The sequence below is a fragment of the Ictalurus furcatus genome, chromosome 20 (assembly GCF_023375685.1).
Source record: "Ictalurus furcatus strain D&B chromosome 20, Billie_1.0, whole genome shotgun sequence".
NCBI classification, from domain to species: Eukaryota; Metazoa; Chordata; class Actinopteri; order Siluriformes; family Ictaluridae; genus Ictalurus; species Ictalurus furcatus.
In genome coordinates this window covers 19211812-19235215 of record NC_071274.1, presented here as the reverse complement: position 1 = coordinate 19235215, position 23404 = coordinate 19211812, and the positions used below count along the sequence as shown (strand labels likewise).

General features: G+C 39.2%; 2 protein-coding genes across 4 annotated transcripts in view; one reads left to right on the top strand and one right to left on the bottom strand.

Annotated features, from left to right (window-relative positions):
* eps15l1b (epidermal growth factor receptor pathway substrate 15-like 1b) overlaps positions 1-13442 on the bottom strand; it is a 28929-nt gene extending 15487 nt beyond the window's left edge. For both annotated transcript variants that reach the window (XM_053651518.1, XM_053651520.1), the window contains exons 1-19: positions 12873-13442; positions 10904-10945; positions 10214-10303; positions 9466-9513; positions 9141-9242; positions 8916-8978; positions 8397-8522; positions 7800-7859; positions 7245-7517; positions 5881-6041; positions 5094-5250; positions 4597-4662; positions 4301-4386; positions 4075-4147; positions 3573-3734; positions 3127-3324; positions 2875-3027; positions 2066-2180; positions 691-791 (exon numbers count right to left, since the gene is read on the bottom strand). In XM_053651518.1, the coding sequence (XP_053507493.1) occupies positions 691-791; positions 2066-2180; positions 2875-3027; positions 3127-3324; positions 3573-3734; positions 4075-4147; positions 4301-4386; positions 4597-4662; positions 5094-5250; positions 5881-6041; positions 7245-7517; positions 7800-7859; positions 8397-8522; positions 8916-8978; positions 9141-9242; positions 9466-9513; positions 10214-10303; positions 10904-10945; positions 12873-12980 (2184 nt within the window). In that variant the 5' untranslated portion in view covers positions 12981-13442. The remainder of the gene's footprint in view (positions 1-690; positions 792-2065; positions 2181-2874; positions 3028-3126; positions 3325-3572; positions 3735-4074; positions 4148-4300; positions 4387-4596; positions 4663-5093; positions 5251-5880; positions 6042-7244; positions 7518-7799; positions 7860-8396; positions 8523-8915; positions 8979-9140; positions 9243-9465; positions 9514-10213; positions 10304-10903; positions 10946-12872) is intronic.
* A 4103-nt stretch (positions 13443-17545) lies between these two features.
* On the top strand, positions 17546-20820 carry LOC128624471 (radial spoke head protein 4 homolog A-like). Of its 2 annotated transcripts, none has more exons than XM_053652153.1 (6): positions 17546-17905; positions 18160-18247; positions 19066-19785; positions 19998-20142; positions 20222-20339; positions 20515-20820. In XM_053652153.1, exons 1-6 carry the CDS (start codon positions 17805-17807, stop codon positions 20729-20731), a joined length of 1389 nt encoding a protein of 462 aa, XP_053508128.1. In that variant the 5' UTR covers positions 17546-17804; the 3' UTR covers positions 20732-20820. The 2 variants fall into 2 exon arrangements, with proteins under 2 accessions (XP_053508128.1, XP_053508127.1); XM_053652152.1 differs by having other exon boundaries at positions 18160-18376.
* Positions 20821-23404: the final 2584 nt, after the last annotated feature.

The window sequence follows — 23404 nt, the reverse complement described above, 5'->3', positions numbered from 1 at the left end:
AAATTGTATCAGATATTTATAAACAGAAGACGCAATAAAGATTGCAAAGCTGTTATAATTCACAGTCGGAAAGCAATACTCAAACTATTTTCAGCCTAATCTCTATTTACCACATGGGGCATTTAATTTAGGCTATGATTAATCGAATATAAGGGCAGTTGTCGGGGCATTCAATGATCACTTATACAGTATCGCTCGAGAATTGAGGAAAAACCTACCTTGCTAAGACATTTTATTATTAGTTCTGTAATGACTTTAATAATAACTGTACATTTATTGACTGCTTCATTTATTGACTACACTTAGACATCCATTATAAGCGACTTTTGTGTAAATGGATGTTCAGAACAAGGAAAACTGTCGAGATCCTTGCCTATAGTCATCGTACATATGTGTGATACCTATGCGGAAGATGAATTAGAGGGAGAAAAAAATAATCAATCACTGGACTATTCCTTTCGACTGTAATACGTGTCCTCATTTGTAAAATATATATATATATATATATATATATATATATATATATATATATATATATATATATATATATATATATATATACACACACACACACACACACACACACACACATGCTATTGAATTTTAATTTACCCATCAGTAAACTGACATACATCATATCATAGCGGCATCCTAAAACAAACCAGGAAAAACCCTTGAGAGGACACTCACGTTTAATGGGCTGGCGGGACTTTTAGTGAAGCGATCCGAGCTGCTGAAGGGGTCTCTGAACAGGTCACTCTGCTTGAAGGGATCTCCTCCGAATGGGTCAGCTACAACAGAAAGGCAATCCTTTAGATATAACAACTGGACAACTGTCACCTAAGTGTGGTAGATCAGGAAAATAATTTCTTGATCTATTTTATCGATTATTTTCCCCTGATACCAGGGATTAACATGGATTCTGATCGTTTCGGTTCTGCCTGAAACCGCATTTGTATGATCGGCTCGTCCAAACACAGAAATTTTCATATAAATACAGAAATGCAGATGTTAGTGAAGCAGAATGTTGTGTAGCTAATGGGCCACATCTTCACGAGAAGATGGATAAGGAATTAAACACTAGGGGGTGTGCTGTTATAGGAAAATAATCAACAGATTGGTGTGATGTGATGCGATACGATGTGACGCACCTTGGACTTACTCTTACTTACCTGATTATTTTCTGAAATGTTTTATTTTCTCTGATACTACAGCAATTTGCCAATAATTTACCTTTTTTTTTTGTTAATGAACAGGTCATTCTTTTACCTGCTTGTAACTGAATAGTTTAACATATTATATGGTACTGTACAAAAGTCTAAGGCACTTTATTGATTTATTTTAGATTTTTATCTACATTATCGAGTCAGTACAAAAACCTTTTAGATTTTTAGAGTAAAATGTTTGTATGTCAGTAAAGAAACCACTTTTCAGACAATAAACATTGTGAAGGCTGCTGGGTTTTGCTGCAAAAATAAGAAGCAAGTCTCCAGAAGAACTGTGGCTGGTTCTGCAAAAGGTCATCAGACCAAATATTCTTTGCAGTATTTCTTTTAAATGTAGAAACGTTTCATTCCATTATTTTGTAGGCACTTTGGCATGTGCCGAAGACTTTTGCACAGTACCGTGGGTTGCGGATCGTCTAGAAAACGAGCGAGTCCCTTCGCCAGCCTGATTTCTTTCTCTCTCAAAGTTATAAAGACACGCAGCTTGGAAAGCACAAACACTCCTGACATAAATATCAGATAAATGTCTCCTTAAAGAGACGTTATTATTAGGCTTAAATTTGACAGTATATCTATAATACAATCCTGTGAGTTAGCTGTTATTATGTAAATGATAATGTATCAGAACGGGTGCATTAATATAAACCTGTAGGGAATAAATGCCTTTTAATTCACACAAACCCAAACTACACACGTTCTATTATACATTTAAAACTTTAAAATACTGCTTTCCATTAAGTCAAACCTGCAGTTTGCACCGGGGGGGGTGTAATTTGGGATACATCGGACTTAAGCACACTACTCACACTGTAAGCTATAGGTTCAGTACATCACAGCACCTTTATTGAAGGGGTCACTTTTGAAGGGGTCCTCAGTCTGAAAGGGATCCACGCTGAAGTTCTGAGCGGCGTTGTTATTAAACATGGCCAGCCTTGACTTGAAGGAGGAGTCCTCCTGAAACAGACGCACCATTCAGAGACGTTGTTTGCTCTCCTGCTCAGCCTTTTTGGGGGGGTGGGGGCGATGTTATCATTGTAATCATTTCTACTGCGTCACAAACGTCTAGTCATTTCCTGCTCGGGAAAGGAGAGAGCTTGTGAAAGTGACGCGTGCTTCCAGGGAAGTAGGTTTAACAGTGAGTGGCACGGCTGCATGTACAAAGAATGCGTTATGACAGGATGAGAAACGTTTCTGGAGCTCTATTTTTGTGATCGTACCTCATGCGTGAAGAAAGGGCATACAATCGGCATGCTGTATGTTTTTGGTGTCTTTGTGAGTAATACTAATGTTGTTTTGGACTTATTTCTGTGCTGTTTACACGTCACTTATGCGAGACGTGGTTTAAAGCAATTCTGTACTGACAGTTCTCCATCACCGACATCATATCTGGTCAGCAGTCATTATTATCGCGCTACAACCAGTAATTGTGTATAACATGCAGAATATTTTAACCAGTGGATGTTTTAGAGGATGTGCACACTGAAAGCAATTGAATGATTGGAAATGACATTTCTTTACATCTTCAGTGGGAGTTCAGTGAAGGAAGTAGAAGGGACTGCTTTGGGACTGAAAGCAGTGAGACTCTGAAAGTGGTGGAGGAAACAGAAAATATTTGTAATATACGGCGTTTAACAAGTAGTAGTCTCACCACAGTGCTGCTGAGTCCTGAACCCTCCTCAGCAAGGAGCTGGTCGATTTCAGCCAGGTTGCTCGTGTTGCCGTCGAGAACTTTGTCGTAGCGCTCGATGGTCTTATTCAGTTCCTTCTGCCGCTCCTGGATCTGTGAGATCTCTTCCCGTACCTACGTGAAGAATGAGATGTCGACAAAAGATAAACAAGCACCTTCAGATACATTCAAACAAACTGCTGAAGTGAAACTGCCTCTAGTGTTGCCTCTAACCTCATCCATCTCATTCTGAGAGGTTTTGAGCAGTTTTAGGATGCTCTCTAGCTTGGCTCTTCCTGCATGCAGGCTCTCCTCCAGCTGCTTCTCCTCCTGTTCCAGGCAGTACAAGTCCGTCTTGGTCCTGTTCACTTCCTTCTCCTGCGTCTGATGAGACGCCTCCTGAGATATGAGCTGCGTCTGCAAAGAGGAGATCTACACACACACACACACACACACACACACACACACACACACAACCAGATCGGTGATAATGCGTTAGATCCTAATACTCCCGCCCGCTCTCGCTCTCTTTCTCCCAATCACTATAACTCACTCTGTTTGTCTCTCGCTCAATCACTATAAATCTCTCTCTTGTCTTTCTCTGGTTATCGCTCTGCCTCTCTACTGCCATCTCTCTTTTGTGTCTCTTTTCTTGGTCTATGCCTCTCCGTCTCTCTCACCCTGCTGCTCTCCTCCTGGACCTTGCTCTTGGCCTCGGTCACTTTGCTCTCCAGTTTGCTCCTCTGCTGCTCCATTTCCTGCAGTCTGTTCTGAGCGCCCAGCGTCTGTCGCTCCAGTTCTTTCACGCTGACGTTCTCTTGCTCCAGGTCCACTTGCATGCCCTGTACGTACATGTACACACACACACACACACACACACACACACACACACTTACTTTACTCACTCGGCTACTCTCTCTGTAAAAAAGTAGGCTCAGGAGACTTTTTTCTTCTGAGCAAAAATACAGAAACTTTTCACAGCAGAAAATGGTACTATAAGTACTTGAGGGCACAAATACACACACACAGACAGACCAGCCTAAAATGTAGTCCCAAAGTCTGTTTGGGTTCCAGTTTGGGCCAGTTCTTATTAAAAAGTGCAATGGAAAATGCTCCTATAGTGGAGCAGATAATGCTGTGTGCTGTTAAGTATTAAAGAATGTCTTGTAGACTGAGCCATACATGAACTTCACTGTTCTTCTGACGAAGGGTCTCCTCCTTCTGCCTGATCTCCTGCTCTATGGTCCGCCTCTCACTATTCAAATAGAAATAAATAAATAGACAGTTAAGTGCAATATTCTGCACACTTGCCAGACAAACTGAAAAAAAGACACAGAAATGTATTGTCATCCACGAGCCAATAAATCTGTAAGGTTTCCACAGATGTTCCTTTATTGTTACAAATCACCTCTGAAGCTGTGCAATTTCCTGGCTAATGTCGTCAAACTCTTTGTTTCCTGTCAACTCCACTGGCATCACTGGACTACTAATCTCCTAAAATAAATAAATAAATTTGAAAAAAAAAAGAACAACTGAGAGGGAAAAAAAGAAAAAGAAAAAACACAGTAGCTTTCCATGTTTATGCCTGATGATAACCCATTACAGAGTGTATAAAATAAAAGGATTATCCGTTGCAGTGCATGGAAGTAAACACTAGATGTCAGTACTGAATGAACTGAAAGGCAAAAATTTAAAAGGACTTACTCTGGACATGCCGGAGAGTCCAGCGAATTCGAAACCGGCTGATGAGGAGATTTCTGATGAGATTGCCTAAGGATAAAGAAACAGTGAAGAAGAAAGAGAGAGCAGAACGAAAAAAAGGAAATATTGATTCTAAAAATGCCTCCAATCTGTACAATTACGTAATAAAATACTATATTTTAATTTATAAATTGTGTGTACTTATACATATTGGAAAACACAATGCCATTGATTCCTGTTGTGCAAAATGGACCAATACACGCACACACACACACACAAAAAAAAATTCGACTGTCAGCCACTAGGGGGCATCAAAGTACAGTGTCGTTGTCCACCATACAGTACATGCACATTGGTGTCTCAGTCTTATCCTCAAAGAGCTGATGTAGCTGCAGGTCTTCATTTCACTCAAGCATGAACACCTACAGCCACGTGGTCCTTTGCAGATAAGACTGGACACCTCTAGATAACGTTGTGTACTCAGTTCAGCATGGACTCACGGCAGAGGTAGCAGAGCCCCTCTCTGAAGGAGGAATCATATCGGGGTTCAGGCTCTGAGGGGGGTCAACACCTTTGACTGCCTGCTGTATAAGGTGCATGGCCAGACTGAACTGCTCTTTGGTCAATTTGCCTACATTTTCGGTGTCTGCCAGTGACCTAAAAAAAAAGAGAGAGAGAGAAAGAGAGTAAACGAGAGATAAAGTCAGAGTGTTTGTTTGGTTTTTTTGTTTTTTTCCAAGAGATAGTTTAGTTTAATACAACACAGGTTTGGATTGAACTATGCATCAAAAACAAAACTTTCTGGAAGTTCATGATCATTTTATTGATTTTTAATTTGAAATGTCATGCTATGGCTATACACCACGTGATTGACTGGACAGTGCGGCTATTTAAAATGTTTCTTATACCACAGTGCTGTTAAATACACAACGTAATAACAGTAGCATAAGAAAGTCTTCAGGACAGAGGACTTTGCACTTTGTCATAAAAAAGGAGAGGCTGGTGAGGGAACGGATTTTTCAAGCTACTCTATGTGTAAGTGACATATCTCTTGGATGTTCCACAATATTAAATGTAATTATAGGAACTGTAAATGGATGAAAAGCATCAAAAACATTGTTCGTCCCGGCAAACTGCTTTGACATAAGAGGAATAAAATCAACCCCAGGGTGGGGTGTGCCGTACTAAACCCCACCCCATCCCACCCCATCAAGTTTTATTCCTTACACAGCCCAGTAGTTGTGATGAAATGAATGAAACAAATACACCGTGTGTCAGCATCTTTACCAGATATGGGCCAGGACACTCTGGGGCAGCCCTGAGTTTATAAAGATGTCCTTCACTTCACCTCCTCCAACCATGCTGTCGAAATCAGAGTCAGCCAGCTCGAAGATTTCCTCATACTGCTCCCTGTCCTCCTGGGGCACCACCCAGTTCGCCAAAGCATGCTACAACACCCCCCCAAACAAACAAAAAAACACATCAATTTCCAAATTCAGTCCAAACACTCACACACACACGATCATATACATAATTACAACTCAAAGCTCCATCATAAATAAAGCCATGAATAAAATTGAATCATCTTTTTCAACACAGCATTATGGACAGGTACAACAGAAAAGTCCAGAAAAGGAAAACACACTAAAAAGGTGTTGCAATGCAAACAGCACAATGTATGTCATGATGACATGAATACAAAAGGAATGGGGAATGAGGCCATGCTCAGAAGGCTGATAAACCAGTTTCGCTAGCACAGATTCAATGCTAAGACAGCACATACAGGTTTGAAACATAAACTCTGGGCTGTTTAAAAAGATCCTAAAGTAAGTGCCACTTCGGTTAGACAGTGAAACTATCCTGCAAGTCCCGGATGAAAGCGTGCTGCTACTTCACTTAAGTTTAGGTTTACGTCTTTCTTTCTTTTTTTTTTTTTCTTAAAACACAAATACCGAAGGCAACGTTTGACTTGCCATAAAACATATCCTTAAACTTTATCCACTGAGACTGTTAATGTTTCTGCAGGTCTGGGCTGACATTTGATACAGCGTTCGGACTGGGTGGGAATGTTTGTCTTCTCCGGGTGGTAACATTTGTATAACCATCAAACTACCATTCGTTACCTGTTGTAAAGCTCCCTGTTTATTTTACAACCTAGGAATCATTTTCACTCCACATCTCCACATGGAAGATCCTTCCTTTCACGTTTAAAAGCTATTATTCAGCAATTTTGGAGAACGTTGGCTAGAGTTGGTCGTTTTTGAAACCCAAAATTCAAACAAATACCGTCCTGCCCTTTACTGTGCCTGTTCAAGAACGCTTGAGTGCTAGTGCAACAGAGGGAGCTTCCTGAATTGAAATGAGATGTCCCATCGTCCTGACTGTTTGAGAGGTGGTGGTCCACATCATGAGACCATGTGTATGATTGTTTTATGTGGCCTGTAGTGCAACAGAATTTGGCATCTGGTATAATGTGATGGGAAAGTCAACAAATATTACAAAAGATGTTCTGACTAGTAAGTACTTGGAGCAACTAACTAGAGCTCCTAAAAGAAATTGTCTATTCTGTTATTTTTACCAATGTTAGGTTGGGGTTTTTTTGGTTTTTTTTAAATATTGTAATAAGAAACAATGTGTATGTGTGTGTATACCAGTTGTGGTGCTGGGCTGGGATTAGGACTTGGGCTGGAGCTCCTAAAGGAGTTTGAGGGTGAAAGATTGGAGGTGATGGTCAGAGGGCTTTTGGAGAGAGGTGCTGTGGGCCGAAGGTTCTCCTTCAAGAGGAAAGGACTGGAAGGTAGAACGGGTACAGAACCAGCCAGAGTAACTGCACTCCTCTTCCGCTTGGATGGAGGGATCATGGACGTCGGTAGGATGGAAGGAAGAGGTTCTTTCTCTCGGGCTCGGTATACCAAATGCATAACCTGAGCGGCGACATAAACAACACTCAATGAATCACCTCGAGCACCAGATATGTCCTTTTGTCCCCATAAATATCAGTTGAGGAAAAAGAAAAAGCATAAGTTACAGTACCCAGTGTATGTTTATACCATAAACTTTGTGACTTAGGAACTGATTTACAAAACAGATTATAAATGCACCAGAGATTTTTTTTTTTGCTGCTAGGTCCTTTGTATTGACATTTTCCTACATATCACACATTATAATGAGAAATACTGTATACTTGGATCAGATTTTCAACTCACCACTGCAAACTCTTCTTTATCCAAATGTCCATCCTTATCAATGTCACTGAGATCCCAAATCTGACAAAAGAACATAAAACATAAATGTCATAACCTGCATAAAAATAAAATAATAAAAAAAAGAAGACATACTATTTAATGTTAATACATAACATCTATAACGTAGTAGTAAACAGTAATAAACTGTATTTATACCTGTTGAATTCTCTAATCTGATTGGTCAGAGGGTGGTGATTAATTTTCTCTGACTAATCCTGGCTGCAAAGTTTACATTAAAGCGCAGGATATAACAGTTTATCGTTTCTATAGTAACAGCTCGTTCACAGGGACTTGTACGACAGACGATTTACATTATCGGAGACCAATAACAAAAAGAAAATTTGTTTAACAAAGAAAAAAAAAAAGCTTATAATCCTTGATATTGTGACGTTTGTGAGACTTTTGCTGACTTTCTCTCCAGGGTCAGAATTTTGACACGTTGTGTTGTTTTTTTGTCATAAGTAATAACAGAAACTATTGGAAAATAAATCAACTTTGCTGCTGTTCATTTTGCTAGAGCAGCAGGCCTTGTTGTAAGTTATTCCTTACATAACATACCTTCCCAAGCACATCAAGGGGCAGGTTTGAATTGATGAGGACTGGTTTCACTTTATCTCCTGACAGAAGCCCATTGATGGGCAAGAGACTCTCGAATATGCTGTCATACTTAGCTTTTTCATCAAACTACAGTTGTAGAGAGAGAGAGAGAGAGAGAGAGAGAGAGAGAGAGAGAGAGTGAGAGAGAGAGACACAGAGCACATAAAATAATTATAATTAAGTACAATTACAGTGCACACCCTTAGTACAAAATGAAGAAGACAAGGTAATGAATAGCAACAAGATATTTATTAGCACTAGTAATACAAATAGCCAAATACTGTGTAAGATCTTAATAGTGAAAATTCTTATTATAACTTTGCTTTTATCACCTGTTTCATGTCCTCTGAGCAGTTTGTAAAACAGCACTGAGAAACATGGGGGGTACAAACTTTTGCACTCTACTCTTTAATGTAGCAGATTACAGCAATGAAACCAAGATTTTTACATTTAACCAATCTTTAACGCACACGTTCTCACCTTCACGGTCCACGTGGAGTCACTGGAAGATGAAGATATTAAGGAAGGGCTGCCTGTGTCTCTCTACAAACAGAAAAGGACATTTCGTTCGTTTTACTTACGAATGACGAAGGTTTACTTGCATCTGTACGTTTAATGAAACTTCAGCAACACTTTTTCAGTTGGGCACTAAATACCAAATTATACAGTGACATTTTTCTCCATAAAGAAGGAAGAAATGCGTACAAATTTAGGAGCAGGTATTGACATGGTCTGGTTCAGGGAGGCCTGACTGACATCACTGCCATTCTGTGCTGAAGCCACGAGCCTTAGTGCAATAAAGAAACCCTACAAAGCAAGGGAAAAAAAACAAAACAAGAAGAGAGACATCATCAGACGTAAATAAAATACACATAATTGTGTCATATGGGTTGGTTGAATAGGTAACGTACTGTGGCATAACAGTAATAATAATAATAATTCTGTAGTGCATGAAAATGTAAACAAAAAAGGCTCACCACCACCTCCACAAAATATATCTACTTTCATATGAAACAACAGACACACGTACCCGCTTGTCCAAGTAGCCCTTTCCTTCTGGGTCTGACAAATCCCAGATCTGAAATAATAATAATAATAATAATAATAATAATAATAATAATAATATGAAAAAAGGTTCATCCCACTATGTTACCAATTATCAGAACTAAGCAGAAAAAAAATGACATGTAAAGAGTACAGGAAAACACAACAGGCGGTGCTGTTATAGGAAACGAATCACATTATAGCAGCTATAAACAGTCTGCTTCCTCACCAGCCTCTCTTTTCTTTTCTCTCAAAGGTAAATCGACAAAATTTGCAGCTTGTTACTTTGTTAGCGTGTTCTGTCCTGAAAACTTAAAGCGACTCAGTTACAAAGTGCTGACACCGGAGACTCCTTCCATAAATGTTAAATAAACATCTCCTTACAGAAAGGAAATGATAACGCATTAGAACATGTGCATTAATTGAAACCCGCTACCATCAGAGCTGCTGTTATATAATATCTATCTATATATATATATATATATATATATATATATATATATATATATATATATATATATCTTTATACACACACACACATGCATTATATATATATATATATATATATATATATATATATATATATATATATATATATATATATATATATATATATATATAAAATCAGAAACAAGAACTCGACAGCATTGTTGTATACATATTTAACAGTACGCGTAATCTCCGTTAACTGAACCGGTTGGTAGTTTTGATGATGCAGAGCTAAAATGGCTTACCTTGCCCAGAGTACTGTCTGAAAGCCCTGACCTCTTCAAAAACTGCGCTGCTTCAGCTGCACCAACTTTGCCCATGTTTCCTGGATCCACCTGCACCAACCAGATGCATTCAACAACGCGTACATGCAACAATAGCATTTACATTAACGCTCAGCTTGCGCAGGAACATCAACACGTTTGGTGGCCTGGGGAAAAACACCTTCCCATGGTGACATTTTCTACGACATATAGTTGTGAAAACTACAGGTTTTCTTAAACTGAAGTATCTCTCTTTTGCATTTTAAACTCTGGTAAAGTGAAAATGGAGAAAAGTGCACTTTAGAGACAAAATAAATGGCATCGATTCATGGCACGTTATTAAAGTCCATGTGAATTGCCTTGAACTGCGCAGCAGTATTTTGAGGTGTTGACATCATTTCCACTGAAACAGGAAGTCAGAACAGGACATATCTAGTGGCTCCTCCCCCTTTTTAAATAGCCAACAGCATTTACCTTACCTCACATAGAGAACCTTAAGAATGACATATTCATACTAAAAAGCCAGAAAACTTTTGATTTTATGGGGACTTTAAGTGTTTTACTGACATGACATGTTTTCCCAGGCCACCACAAATATATCTACATCTATCTATCTATCTATCTATCTATCTATAAACCGTTCATAAAGGTATGTGAGCAATACCGTTTTACCTGTTTGTAGAAGGTTTCATATGCTGGGTTTCCATTTGATATCTACAGAAGTACAGAAATGAAAGATTATTAATATTATTATATAATTAGATGGAGAAGAACATCCATCTGGTGGTTAAAATAAAGAACAAGATACAGTGAAAGACAAAAATCAACATATAAAAATGAAAGGACAACGACGTTTAACATGATAATAAAGAACAAACATTAAAAAAAGTAAATAAATCGGTCATTAAGGCTTTGGGGTACTGATCGGAAGGTTCTAAGTTCAAGCCACGGCACCACCAAGTTTGATCAAGAACCTTAACCCTTTACGCTTTGGCACGAGTCGAATCACAGCTGACACACAGACCCAGGGTGGGACATTGGAAGAAATTTAAGCTTTCTGAATTTGTGTCTCATCTCCTGCTGCTGTAGATGGTTTCACATGGATACCCTAAAGATGTGCGTTTCTCAAAAACAGTCAAAGTCTCGATCTTGCTTCAGTGGATAATCTTATCTGCGTGCTGTCGATTTGAAGCGAACAACTGCTGCTGTAATCATAAAGACGATGGCGCTCATACTGTATAACTGTGGAAGGGTACCAACGTATAATCTCACTCTCTGGTGTCACCAAGGAGCGGATGGACTTCTTTTTGCATCTTAATGTTTCTTTCTTTCTCGTGTTGTCTCAGCGAGTTTTTCCTCGCTACTGTCACCGCTGGCTTTAACAATACGGTGGCGCTGGAAAGTTTGTGGACCCTTTAGAATTTTCTAGATCTCTGGATAAATGACCTAAAACATCATCAGATTTATCCTAAAAGAAGTCCTAAAGAGAACCCCATTAACCAAATGAGACCAAGATATTATTGGTCATTTATTTATGTATTGAAGAAAATGATCCAATTTTACATATCTGTGAGTGGCAAAAGTATGTGAACCTCTAGGATTAGCAGTTAATTTGAAGGTGAAATTAGAGTCGGGTGTTTTCAATCAATCGGACGACGGTCTGGTGTGACTGAGCGTCCGTTTTTTTTTTTTTTTTAAGAACCGGGATCTATAAAAGTCTGGAGGAAATTCAAGACCATCGTTACACTCCTCAGGAGTGGCAAACCACTGGATCATTGATGGACCATTCAATTCAATTTTATTTGTATAGCGCTTTTTACAACGGACAGTGTCTCAAAGCAGCTTTGCAGAAACATATAAACACAGGGTACAGATTTTAAGTGTGTGAATTTATCCCAACTGAGCGAGCCGGTGTTAAGATGCTAAGGGGAAGAAACCTTGAGAGGAACCCGTCCTCATCTGGGTAACGACGGATAGCGTAAAAGCAAAGGAAAGTTCATTATGGTTTTTATATGAAGTCTGTTTGTTGACCATCATGCACCACTGTATTGTTAAAGCCAGAGGTGACAACAGAAGGGTTCACAAACTTTCAAGCACCACTGCGTGTGTATTGTTGAATTGAATTAAATCTTTTCAAGTGTGTCAAAAGTATTTTAAGATATTAATACAAGACGTATTTCATGATTTAATCCCCAGGATAGCACACTAATAGCGGTTTATATACAGATTAATATATAGTTGGTTATGTAACAGTATTAAAGTGGGCGTCTAGGAGACACGGTGGTTGCTGTTGTTGTCGTCGTCATCTTCCCGCACCTACACACCGAGACATGGATACATTACAAGTTTCGAAACAAACAAAAACGCATTTCTAAGTGATATTATCACATATATCGTTGATATCATACACGAAAGGCCACGGCATTCCGCCTTGCATTTGAAAGCGTCTTCCTGTCAGAGCTGTAGTGTGTGCTTGAACACACTCGGTTTGTGTTAGCTCTCATTAGCCTCATTTTGCTCTCATAAAACTGGAGCAAACCCTTTTTGAGGTGTGTATCGTAGCTAGCTAGTTTAAAGTCATTCGATGTTTGTCGCGAAGCTGAAAATAAAATAAAAAGAAAACTTTAAAAGGCTGAGTTACCTGAGTCAGTGACATGAGCGCCGCCATGTTTCCGGCTTCTGTCCTCCGCGCGTGCACGGCTCTGTTCCTCCGTCTCGTGAACGCGCACCAAAAAAAGATAATTTGCATATCGACGGCCTTTTTGGGTAGAAGTCAGTATCTGAGATCTTTTCAAATCTTATCAACATTGCATCATTAATGATTGGAGGATCATTTTTATTGAAGTATTATAAGTCATTAAAATATTTTTTTTTTTGTCCATCTATTTTGTTTATTAGAAATGATGCAGAGGAATTCTGACAAGAAAGCCCCATTTTGTCTCACCATACATTTTTAAAGAGTACATTTAAATGATTTTTTTTTAAAGTTGTATTATCTGCACTTGTCACATGACACCCATATGGTCAAACATACTGATATTTTGAACTGTTTTTTGTTTGTTTTTTTTGTTTTTTTGGTCCGTTTTTTTGTCATTTCATTTAAAATGTCTCCATCTTGTGTCCAGGGTTGGTATTGAAAGCTATTACACAGTAAGAGAATCATCTAATTTTCTTCCATCTGGATTGTACCTTCCATTGACATTATTATTAATGCACCCAATGCTAGACCCATCTACCTACCTTAACTTAGTAACAAAGGAAAACCTTTGTCTCTTTTAGAAAAGAATCCTCCACACGAGACATCCCCATTTATTAGTTTTTTTGTCATGATTGCAAATTCTTTACTATAAACATTTGCATTCTGCTGTTTCTCTTTCACTTCCTTTAGCCATCTTTTAAGCACAGTCCCTAGTGAAGCAGCTTTCCTGAAATCCCGGTGAGAGAAAAGCCAGCAGCTTAGATCAACCCCTGACTTCTCACATCCTTAAGGGTAGCCTGGAGCTTTAAAGGAAAAATGCACCGTGAAACAAATTAAATATGTTTATATTGAAATGTTTGTGATGTGTTCAGTGATTCTGGTGTTAATTTCATGGTTAATGCTGTATTTTCATTATTCTTGTGAGAAGTTAATGGTTGTGTGCCCCGCTGATGTCACTTGTAACTTTCCAGAGCAGTTACAATAGCGTTTAATAGAAGAAAAATTTCAACAATCTCAAAAATAAAGCGTAACTGTCGGGTTTAGCTCCGAAAAACAAACGCGCAAGAGCTTTTCCAGGGACAGTGGGCATGTCCTATTTATGAGATGTAAGTGTTATTGCAGACACTGGACTCAACGCTCCAGAATGCAATACAGCTGCTTAGCCATAACATTAAAACCATTGATAGGTGACGTGAATAACATTGGTCATCTCATTTCAATGGCACCTGTGAAGGAGTGGAATAGGCTGTATTAGGCAGCAAATGAACAGCCAGTTCTAGAAGTTGATTTGTTGGAAGTAGGAAAAATGGGCAAGTGAAAGTGGATGTTTAATTTGACACGTACCACCTACCCGTACCGCATTGTTGCAGACCAAGTACACCCCTTCATGGCAACAGTATTCCCTAATAGCAGTGGTCTCTTTCAGCAGGATAATGCGCCCTGCCACACATCAATAATTGTTCAGGAATGGTTTGAGGAACATGACAAAGAGTTCAAGTTCTTGCACCAGCGTGGGGGATGGTCTCTGAGACTTCACACAGACAGGGTGAGAGTTATCATGGTGGCACCCAGTCACTAAGAGAATTGTACTGTCCCTCTCTACTGAATGACACTGGTTTCATGTCTCTATCTCCAGATGAACAAAGCTATTTAAAAAAAGAAAGTTAATTTTGGACATGCAATTCCCTTTTCCACCAGTATGGGTAAAAAGAGAGGTTGTGAAATATATCCACTGTCTTCCTATATTGAATGACACTGGTCTCATGTCTCTGTTGGAGACATGTTTCCCTGGTGGAAAGAGCTATTACAAAAAGAAAGATAATGTTGGACATGCAATTCCCTTTTCCACCAAGATATTAATAATAAAGGGCCCTGAACCAACATTTTTTAAATTCTAGGCTACAACAAGATATTAATAATAAAGGGCCCTGAACCAACATTTTTTAAATTCTAGGCTACAACAAGATATTAATAATAAAGGGCCCTGAACCAATATTTTTTTTATATTATAGGCTACAACAAGATATTAATAATAAGGGGCCCCCCAAAGACAAAACCTTTGCTCCGCCCCTGATGGAGATCCTTGCCCGAACTGAAGAAATGCACCACATGCTGCAAGGACTTCCGCTGCCTGTTCTGCAGTTCAGCTTTGTTTCACTCAACAAAGTTTAGCAAAATCAAAACCCATTTAGAGAACCATTTCAACCGTGCAGTTCTCCACGAAGGTAAAGTTTGCAAACATTCTCTTGGGAAAGGTAAACTGAGTTATGATATGTCTATGCATGAAAAGCAGACTGAATGTTATGATTAATTCAATTTGAGCAATGAATCCAAACCACTGACTTTATGTTTTGTTTGTGGTAACCAGATTCTTTATTCAGATTTTGGGTATTCATAATTTACACTGATGATCATCTTAATAATACTACAGTCCAATGTTCTTATGTTTTAGGGCAGGGGTTCCCAAACCTTTCCCGGGCAAGGCCCCCAAAATGGCATTATCATTTGACCAAAGCCCCCCTTTTGCAAGATGTCTTGAAAAACTATACTTGAAAAAATTGAGTATATTGTTGATATACTTGAAAAAATCATGCATTTATTTAGTTTTCACACCAAATTGTTGAGGCTCCCCGGGCGCCCCCTGGCGGCCCCCACTTTGAAAACCACTGTTTTAGGGTATACCATTCACAGATGTGGATTAGATTGCCGACCACAGTGGCATTACCACTGTATCCACTGTCAGTCAATGCTGCTATGTAAACTGGACTTTATGAAGCATCCGTCTTTGTGCAGGGGTAAGCACCCTGCCATAACCAGCACCATTCAACAACTTCCTTCATTTGGTGGTACTATGACAATATTCACATTTTTCATCATAACAGACAAACTCACAGTAAATATTCAACCAGGGCTTTTGTTAGAAATATCGTCAAGCCATTTATTGTATCCGGGGGGAGCGGGGTAGTTCACAAACGACCCAGCGTGTGTAGTCTGGACCGGGGCGCCCCGCCTTCCAGCCACCCGCTGATCCTGTAGAAAACACCAGAGGTGCTGAAAGGGAACTGTCCTTTCAGCACCCCAGCGGCAGTTACACGAGGAGCGCTCTTCTTGTTTTGGGCGCGTACCTCCGGGCTGACATCACAGCATTGACTTAATCTGACTGTATTCGAGAAGAATATTTGTTACATTTGTGTAGTCTCTTTACTTTCCGACAGCAGGGGCTTTATTGACACGAAAGTTTCAAGAAACAGTGTACCCAAAGCATCAAAATACATTTTTTTACACCATAATAGAACAGTACACCATAATAGAAATATGAACATTAATTAACATTAAGATTGATATATATTAATTATATATTATGTGAGTGCTTTATGCGTAGCCTTGCTCTTTAGCGGTGACATGATGGTTTTTAAAAGTGCCACGCTTAATCTTAGCTTAAAAATAGTCTTAGTTACGTGGTATTATTATTATTATTATTATTATTATTATTATTATTATTATTATTATTATTATTATTGGCAAAAGTAATATGAAATGTGAGCCTCTCTTTATCTTTTTGCTGGTCGCTATTATTTACATTAGTGCTTTATGTCATGATGGTTTTTATAGTGTGCCACGCTTAATCTTAGTTTAAAAATAGGTGTACTGAAGTGGCATTATTATTATTATTATTATTATTATTATTATTATTATTGTTGTTGTTGTTGTTGTTGTTGTTGTTGTTGGCAAAAGTAATATGAAATACGAGCCTCTCTCTACATTGCCCACAACCCAAAATGAACCAGCTGCCACCGCCTTGATTGACCGTTACTGTGAGCATAGAGGACGTTCCTGTGAACTGATCTGAGCTGGTTTGATTGTCTACCAATTTGCAATATCCATTTTATAATGGATTAAAAAGTGCCTCCTAGGACAATTATATTGACAGATCCAATGAGTTTAAAATTCATCGATCTTGATTCTGAGCACAGAGCAGGTCTCTATGGAGTGATTTGACAGGGTTTGATTGTCTACCAGTTTGAAATGTCCATTTTACTTCAGCTTTAAGATGAAGTAAATTATGAATATTTTGATGTCAGACTTCCTCTGTGAAATGAACCATCTACACGTTTTAAAAATGTATTTACGGTTAGATTTATAACAACAACAACAACAACCATATAGTTTCCTTAAAGATGTGTTAGTAAATGTATTTTTATACAGCTTCATGTTTTAATATTTAAACTTGATCGACTTTGCCATTTTATAATGTAAAGAATTATAATAATAATAATTTAAAAAAAAAATTCAGCCTGTAAACTCAAAAATACTATCAATGTTTGTTTTTGTTACTTATTTATTTAAAATGATTATTGTTCATTTGTTGTTGTTGTGTATGAACTCGCGGACGCTCGTTTTCCGTTTTCGGTGCTGTTACCGCTAAGTATGTAATAAACTGCGCTCCTAAATTATTTCTGTGCGGCTGGATTAACTGCGCTTTCAGGAAGAGCGGCTGCTTAACCAAACCGTCACCACCCAACCCCCAAACGCCCAGGCGACGACCCTAGGAACACGTCACGAATAGAAACAGAACATGCATCTAGTACATCTATAACTATGACGTAATCACCAAAATTCTACTCTATTACGTGCTGTAGGCTGGAGGGAGACTGTAAGAGCCGTCTGTCTGTTCGAGCAGATAATAAAACGATATTCGAGAGAGAATAAGGACGAGAATTGATTAGACGCTCACAAAACAACACATTACAAGAACAAAAACAAATGTATCTGATCTGATACAGAAACATCGTGACACAGACTAGAGACGTTCAGAACTGAGACCCAGAGATCAACTTAACAATTTTCCTTTTATTTAAACTGAACGACAGACACATGGAGACTTCTGCTGAAGCGCGTGCTGACCAAAGGCAGCAGGCTGTGGAGAGATTTAAAGCTTTCCTGCTGAAAAACAGACCAGAAACAACCTTCAACCTGTGAGTAACTTTTATTTAACACAACAACCAGTAGGACTGTTTTCTTTTACTTTTCATCGTTTTTTAAAAATATATTATTTACGAAATATGAAGTAATTTACAGCTGCATTACATTCTGAAACTTTAAGTTCAGTAACCATCATGATTACCTACCCTAGCTAACCATAACCATCTAGCACAACAACCTAACCATCATGATTACCTACCCTAACTAATAGGATGTTGCTAAGTGATGCATTTACTGTCATTTTCAGCTATGACCATCTGTTTCGCCTGCTCACCAAAGTGATGGACGAGCGTCCAGAGAACGCCGTGGATGTGATTGAAGATCTGAGCCACAAGGTAAAGTGCAGCACGGTGCTGGATAAGCAGAGCATGATGAGGGATGCTCCGTCCACAACCTCCTCTGAGCTGCTGGCTGAGAAACAGGGTGCGCTGTTTAAACAAGAGGACGAGGGAGAACCCAACGAGGTGCAAGTCAGAACAGTTTCCTTTCTTGCATGATTGCAGTGGCATTTAGCTCTTGTAACGCTTTATAAATGTGCATTTAACCATCAATAGATGTGTCAGCCCATCTCAGGCAACAATCTCATTTTCTCATAGGCTTCTTTGCTTAAAAAATGGCTGCATTTTGCTTTTAAATAGGCAACTGGGTTGAGTTTTTAAACAGAATGAAACATACAAATGTGGTTGAGTAGAACCCATGAGACACATAAAGCTAGCATCTTTTCGAACTGCTGCTCAGACGAAAACGCTTTCCTAGCCTTCCTAACACAGGAAAATCCTGAGGATGGAGGGCTTTGAGGTTTCACAGTAAAATGACAAGCCTTTATTAACCTCAAAAGACATTTTATAGATTGGTGAGGGAATGAATGTTTATAGCTGCTATAACGTGAGCGATGACAGGAACTAACAGGAACTTAACTGGATAAAATGTACAACGTGTCATTCTTTAATTAATGAAAAATGTTAACCATTGGCAAATTGCTGTGGTGTAATAGGAATAAAACATTCAGTCATGCTGTTACTGGAAAATAATCATATAAATAATAGTTTTCTACAATTGGTAGGCATCCGTGATCAAATTACTGCTAAGAAGCCATTGCAATGGAACATTAAGAGTGGAGATTTCACATACAACTTATTTGTCTTCCTTCTAGATGGAGGGACCCCTGCCTGATGTCACTGAGATGGCATTCTTCATGGAGCAGATTGGGGTTGGTCTGGGTTGGGTGGAGATGCAGAGGATTCTTCTGGCCCTGAAGCAGCTGGTGGATGTGCAGCCCCTGCATAGCTGCCGATTCTGGGGCAAAATCCTTGGTATCGAAGGGAACTACCTGGTGGCTGAAACATACTACATGGGCGATGAGGAAGAAGAGGAAGTGGAGGAAACACATGAGGATAAGGGAGAGGCTGGAAAAGAGGATGAGGTAATCAAAGTCCCCAAGTCAAGCTACAAGCCACCCACCCCAGTCCCTAAGGAGCCTCGTCACTCCGGCACCAACAAGTTCACCTACTTTGTGTGCCAAGAGCCGGGCCTGCCCTGGGTCCGTCTTCCTGACATCACCCCTGCTCAGATCACAGTCGCGCGACAAATTCGCAAGTTCTTCACCGGGCGCCTGGACGCTCCCATCGTGTGCTACCCACCCTTCCCTGGCAACGAGGCCAACTACCTGCGTGCCCAGATCGCCCGCATCTCGGCGGAGACCCAGGTCAGTCCACTGGGGTTCTATTTGTTACGGGAAGAGGAGGCTGAAGACGAGGAGAATGCAGCGCGAGACAGCATCGAGGAGAACCCTGACTTTGAAGGTGTCAACGTGCAGGAGATGGCAGAGTCGCTGTCGGTATGGGTCCACCACATTCCGCACATTCTCAATCAGGTGAGAAAGAAAATAGAATGAGAATTTTCCCCACATTTCTCTCTAGTGTTAGTCAATTTTCACCCATGAACTCCCATAGCAAACAATTCCTGCTAAACTGTGAGGGTGGAGGCTAACATTAGAGTGGGTCACAAATAAGATTTCTGATTTGGAAAACATATGGCCACGCCACCGAAACCAAGGATTTCTGATTATCTTTGTGTGTGCACCAGGGTCGTTGTGTGTGGGCCAATCTGGCTGAAAAAACAGAGAATCTTCTTGAAGAAGATGCAGAGGAAGAGGAGAAGGAGGAAGATCCCGACGAGCCTGAGCGTGAGGTTGGACCACCGCTTCTCACACCACTGTCTGCGGACACAGGTGAGTCTTTGACTTTATGTGGGTGTCACTTTTTTCTTTCTGAGCAAACATATCTTACGAATATGTTCTTATATTTCAGAGGTTAATAACACCCCTGCTTGGAGTACCGGGATCTCCTCAGACCTAATCTCCCAGTATGCCATTGCTTTTGTGCGCTCCAACGTGTGGCCTGGTGCCTATGCGTACGCGTGTGGCAAGTAAGATCTCTTTTACACTCAGCTCCTAATAGAATTATTATGATAGCAAATAACATACATCCTCATGTGCTGGAAACTGCTTTTCTAGTCAACTTTGTTATGATACAGATGATTACATGACCCCTCCTTGGAGTACAAGGATCTCCTCAGCTGATTACATGACTCAATTTTTCAGCAAGAAGTTTGAGAACATATACATCGGCTGGGGTCTGCAGTTCTTGGGCGAGGACTTTACCCCGGCCCTCCCCCCTCCCCCAGAGTCCGAGTACCCCAATGGGCCTGAGATCACAGAGGAACTGGACCCCAGTGTCCAGGAGGAGGAGGCTCTGAAGGAAGCACAAGAGGCGAAACTGGAAAACAACGACGCCGAGGAAGAGGAGGAAGAGGACTGAAGTATTTTAACAGTTAAAGGGCCAGTACACCGTTGAAAGCATCTTGAATTTTAACATATGTGACTATAATAAAGTGTTATGGACAGACATTGCTTTCTCATTTCTTTGTTATTATACAGCTCTGTTGAACGCTCAATTCTGATTGGCCAGAAGGTTGATCACATTTCTGTGTGTATATTAATGCGCTCATTCTAATACATTATTATTCCTACAATAACAGATAATTTACAGGGATGTGTATAAACAAATTGATTAAAAAAAGCATGTAATTGTTAATATCATGTGAAATATTCTGTCAGGAGATGTTTATTTAACAGTTTCTGAAGGAGTCTCCAGTGTCAGCACTTTGTAGCTTTCCTAACACGGGAAAATCATCAGGATGGAGGCCTTTGAGGTTTCTTAGTAACACAACAAGCTTTTATTAACCTCAAAAGAGAGAAAAAAATATAGATTGGTGAGGGCATGAATGTTTATAGCTGCTATAACGTGAGCGATTACAGGAACTAACAGGAACTTAACTGGATAAAATGTACAACGTGTCATTCTTTAATTAATGAAAATTTTAACCATTGGCAAATTGCTGTGGAGTAATTCATTAACTCCAGCTAAACAAGGTGCTGAATAAGATATTAAATTGTGAAAATGTATGTCAATAAATACTTAGCCATTAATAGTTACTGATCATAATACTGTTACTGAAGTAACAGATAACCACTAACTAGAATTAACTGGCGATTACAGTGATTATAGAAATTACAGCGATAAACTGGAAAACTGTGCCCATTTGTCTTCTGGGAAGAAAATAAATTATTTTACAAATTTCATTGACATATTTTACCATTCATTTATGGTAAATATTTATGCAATCGTTTGTGAAGACAATCACGAGGAATTGAAAAGCGATTTGTGAATGTTAAGCACAGAATTCAGCAAAAGGTCAGCAGTTCAATAAATATCGCTCAGTGCTGTTCTGCGTGAAGGTAACGAGGAAGTGAGGAAGTGATCCATTGTGACTTTCAGCTGATGAATGAGTCAGGAAGAGTATACAAGTTGATGTGCATAAGACATCATGAGCCAGAACATTATTTTCACAGTATTTGTGGAGATCGCCCTCATCCTCCTGAATGGTCTTCTTGATTCTCAGTAACATGGAGGTGTACCACTGATCCAGCCTTGTGATCGAGTCAAACTCCTTCACCTAAGAGTGAGAACAGACGATGGTGCACTTCTGCATTACTGATCGTCTCTTCCATACATTTGTGTGTCCATGAATCCGATCTGACTATTTGAATTATACACAGTCACAAATCATTTCCATACAAGGATTACTCATAGAGCAAAATCTGTCTCAGTTTTTAAGATTATATTCTAGCTTAATATTTACACCAGCGCGCTGCTGAATTGTCCATTCTGAAACTTACAGCGTTTGTATATGTGTTGACGTCTTACGCCTCGTGTGTATCAAGAAGTTTCTGTTTAAAAAAAACAAACCCCATGCAATAAAGACAAATCGAGGTAGATCATAGAAAAAAATCTAGATAAGACTCTGAAAATGCTAGAACCTGCTAATGACGATACTAATCACCTTGGCGTTCAATGTATCGACACAGAAGTAACACAGTGCTGCCCTGAAGAAGCAATTAACCATACTAATCACCCTGGATAAGCTCCGGATCCACCACAACCCTGACCGGGATAAAGTGCTTACTGAAGATAAATGACTGGATTTTTAAAAAATATATATTTCAGTGTCCCACAACATTCACTGAGCGATGTTACTTAAACACATTCACACACAAGTCACGTGTTAAAAAGGAAGTTGTATTATCCAAAGATCACGTTTCTTCATTTCCATTTATATTGTGACACTGACTGATGAGATCACTTTAAAAGTACATCCCTGTTATCCAAACTATAAAATGCCAATTATTTATCAAAAACATTACCTACAAGTTCTATTAATGTTTCAAACAAAACATTTTAATCTCATGTTAAAGAATGTTTTAAGGATGTTGTCTCATTTCAAATAATGTTCCAATAAGGTTAAATGATAACTAAGATATAACGTTTTAACGCCAACATTCAGAGTATGTTTTGAGGATTTTGTCAAGGCCACAGATTATGTTACATGACAACAAAGGTAGAGCATTCTCACAGAAACATTCGTCAAATGTTTTGAGGATGTTATTGAGGCCTGAGATGACAGAACTTTTTTTTTTATTACAAAACTTTGCTGTAATACGTTTAACAAAGTATTTGTGTTAACAAAGGCAGAATATTTTGCCTGCTACAGTTTGAGGTTTGAGCATGCCCACATGAAAATAACTGTAGTATAGGCCTACTTTAGTATGTACTATGGTAAACTGTAGTAAATTGTGGTACACTGTAGGATATTATAGTATTTACTACACTTTGTTAATGTATACTAAAGCATACTGTAGAAATGACTATATTGAATTGATAAACAGTGTTTTAAATATTAGAGTGACTATAGAATACTATGGGATACTACATTGTGTTCTAGTGTTCATTAAAATGTACTACAAATTTTTACAGTACCACACATACACGCGCACGCACGCAAGGTGCCAGTCCGGGACAGATCCGTTTCCCGTCCTTGTGTTTTGTTGTTGTTGAGTTTGAATAAACACGAGCCTAGAGCTAAGTTAAAAT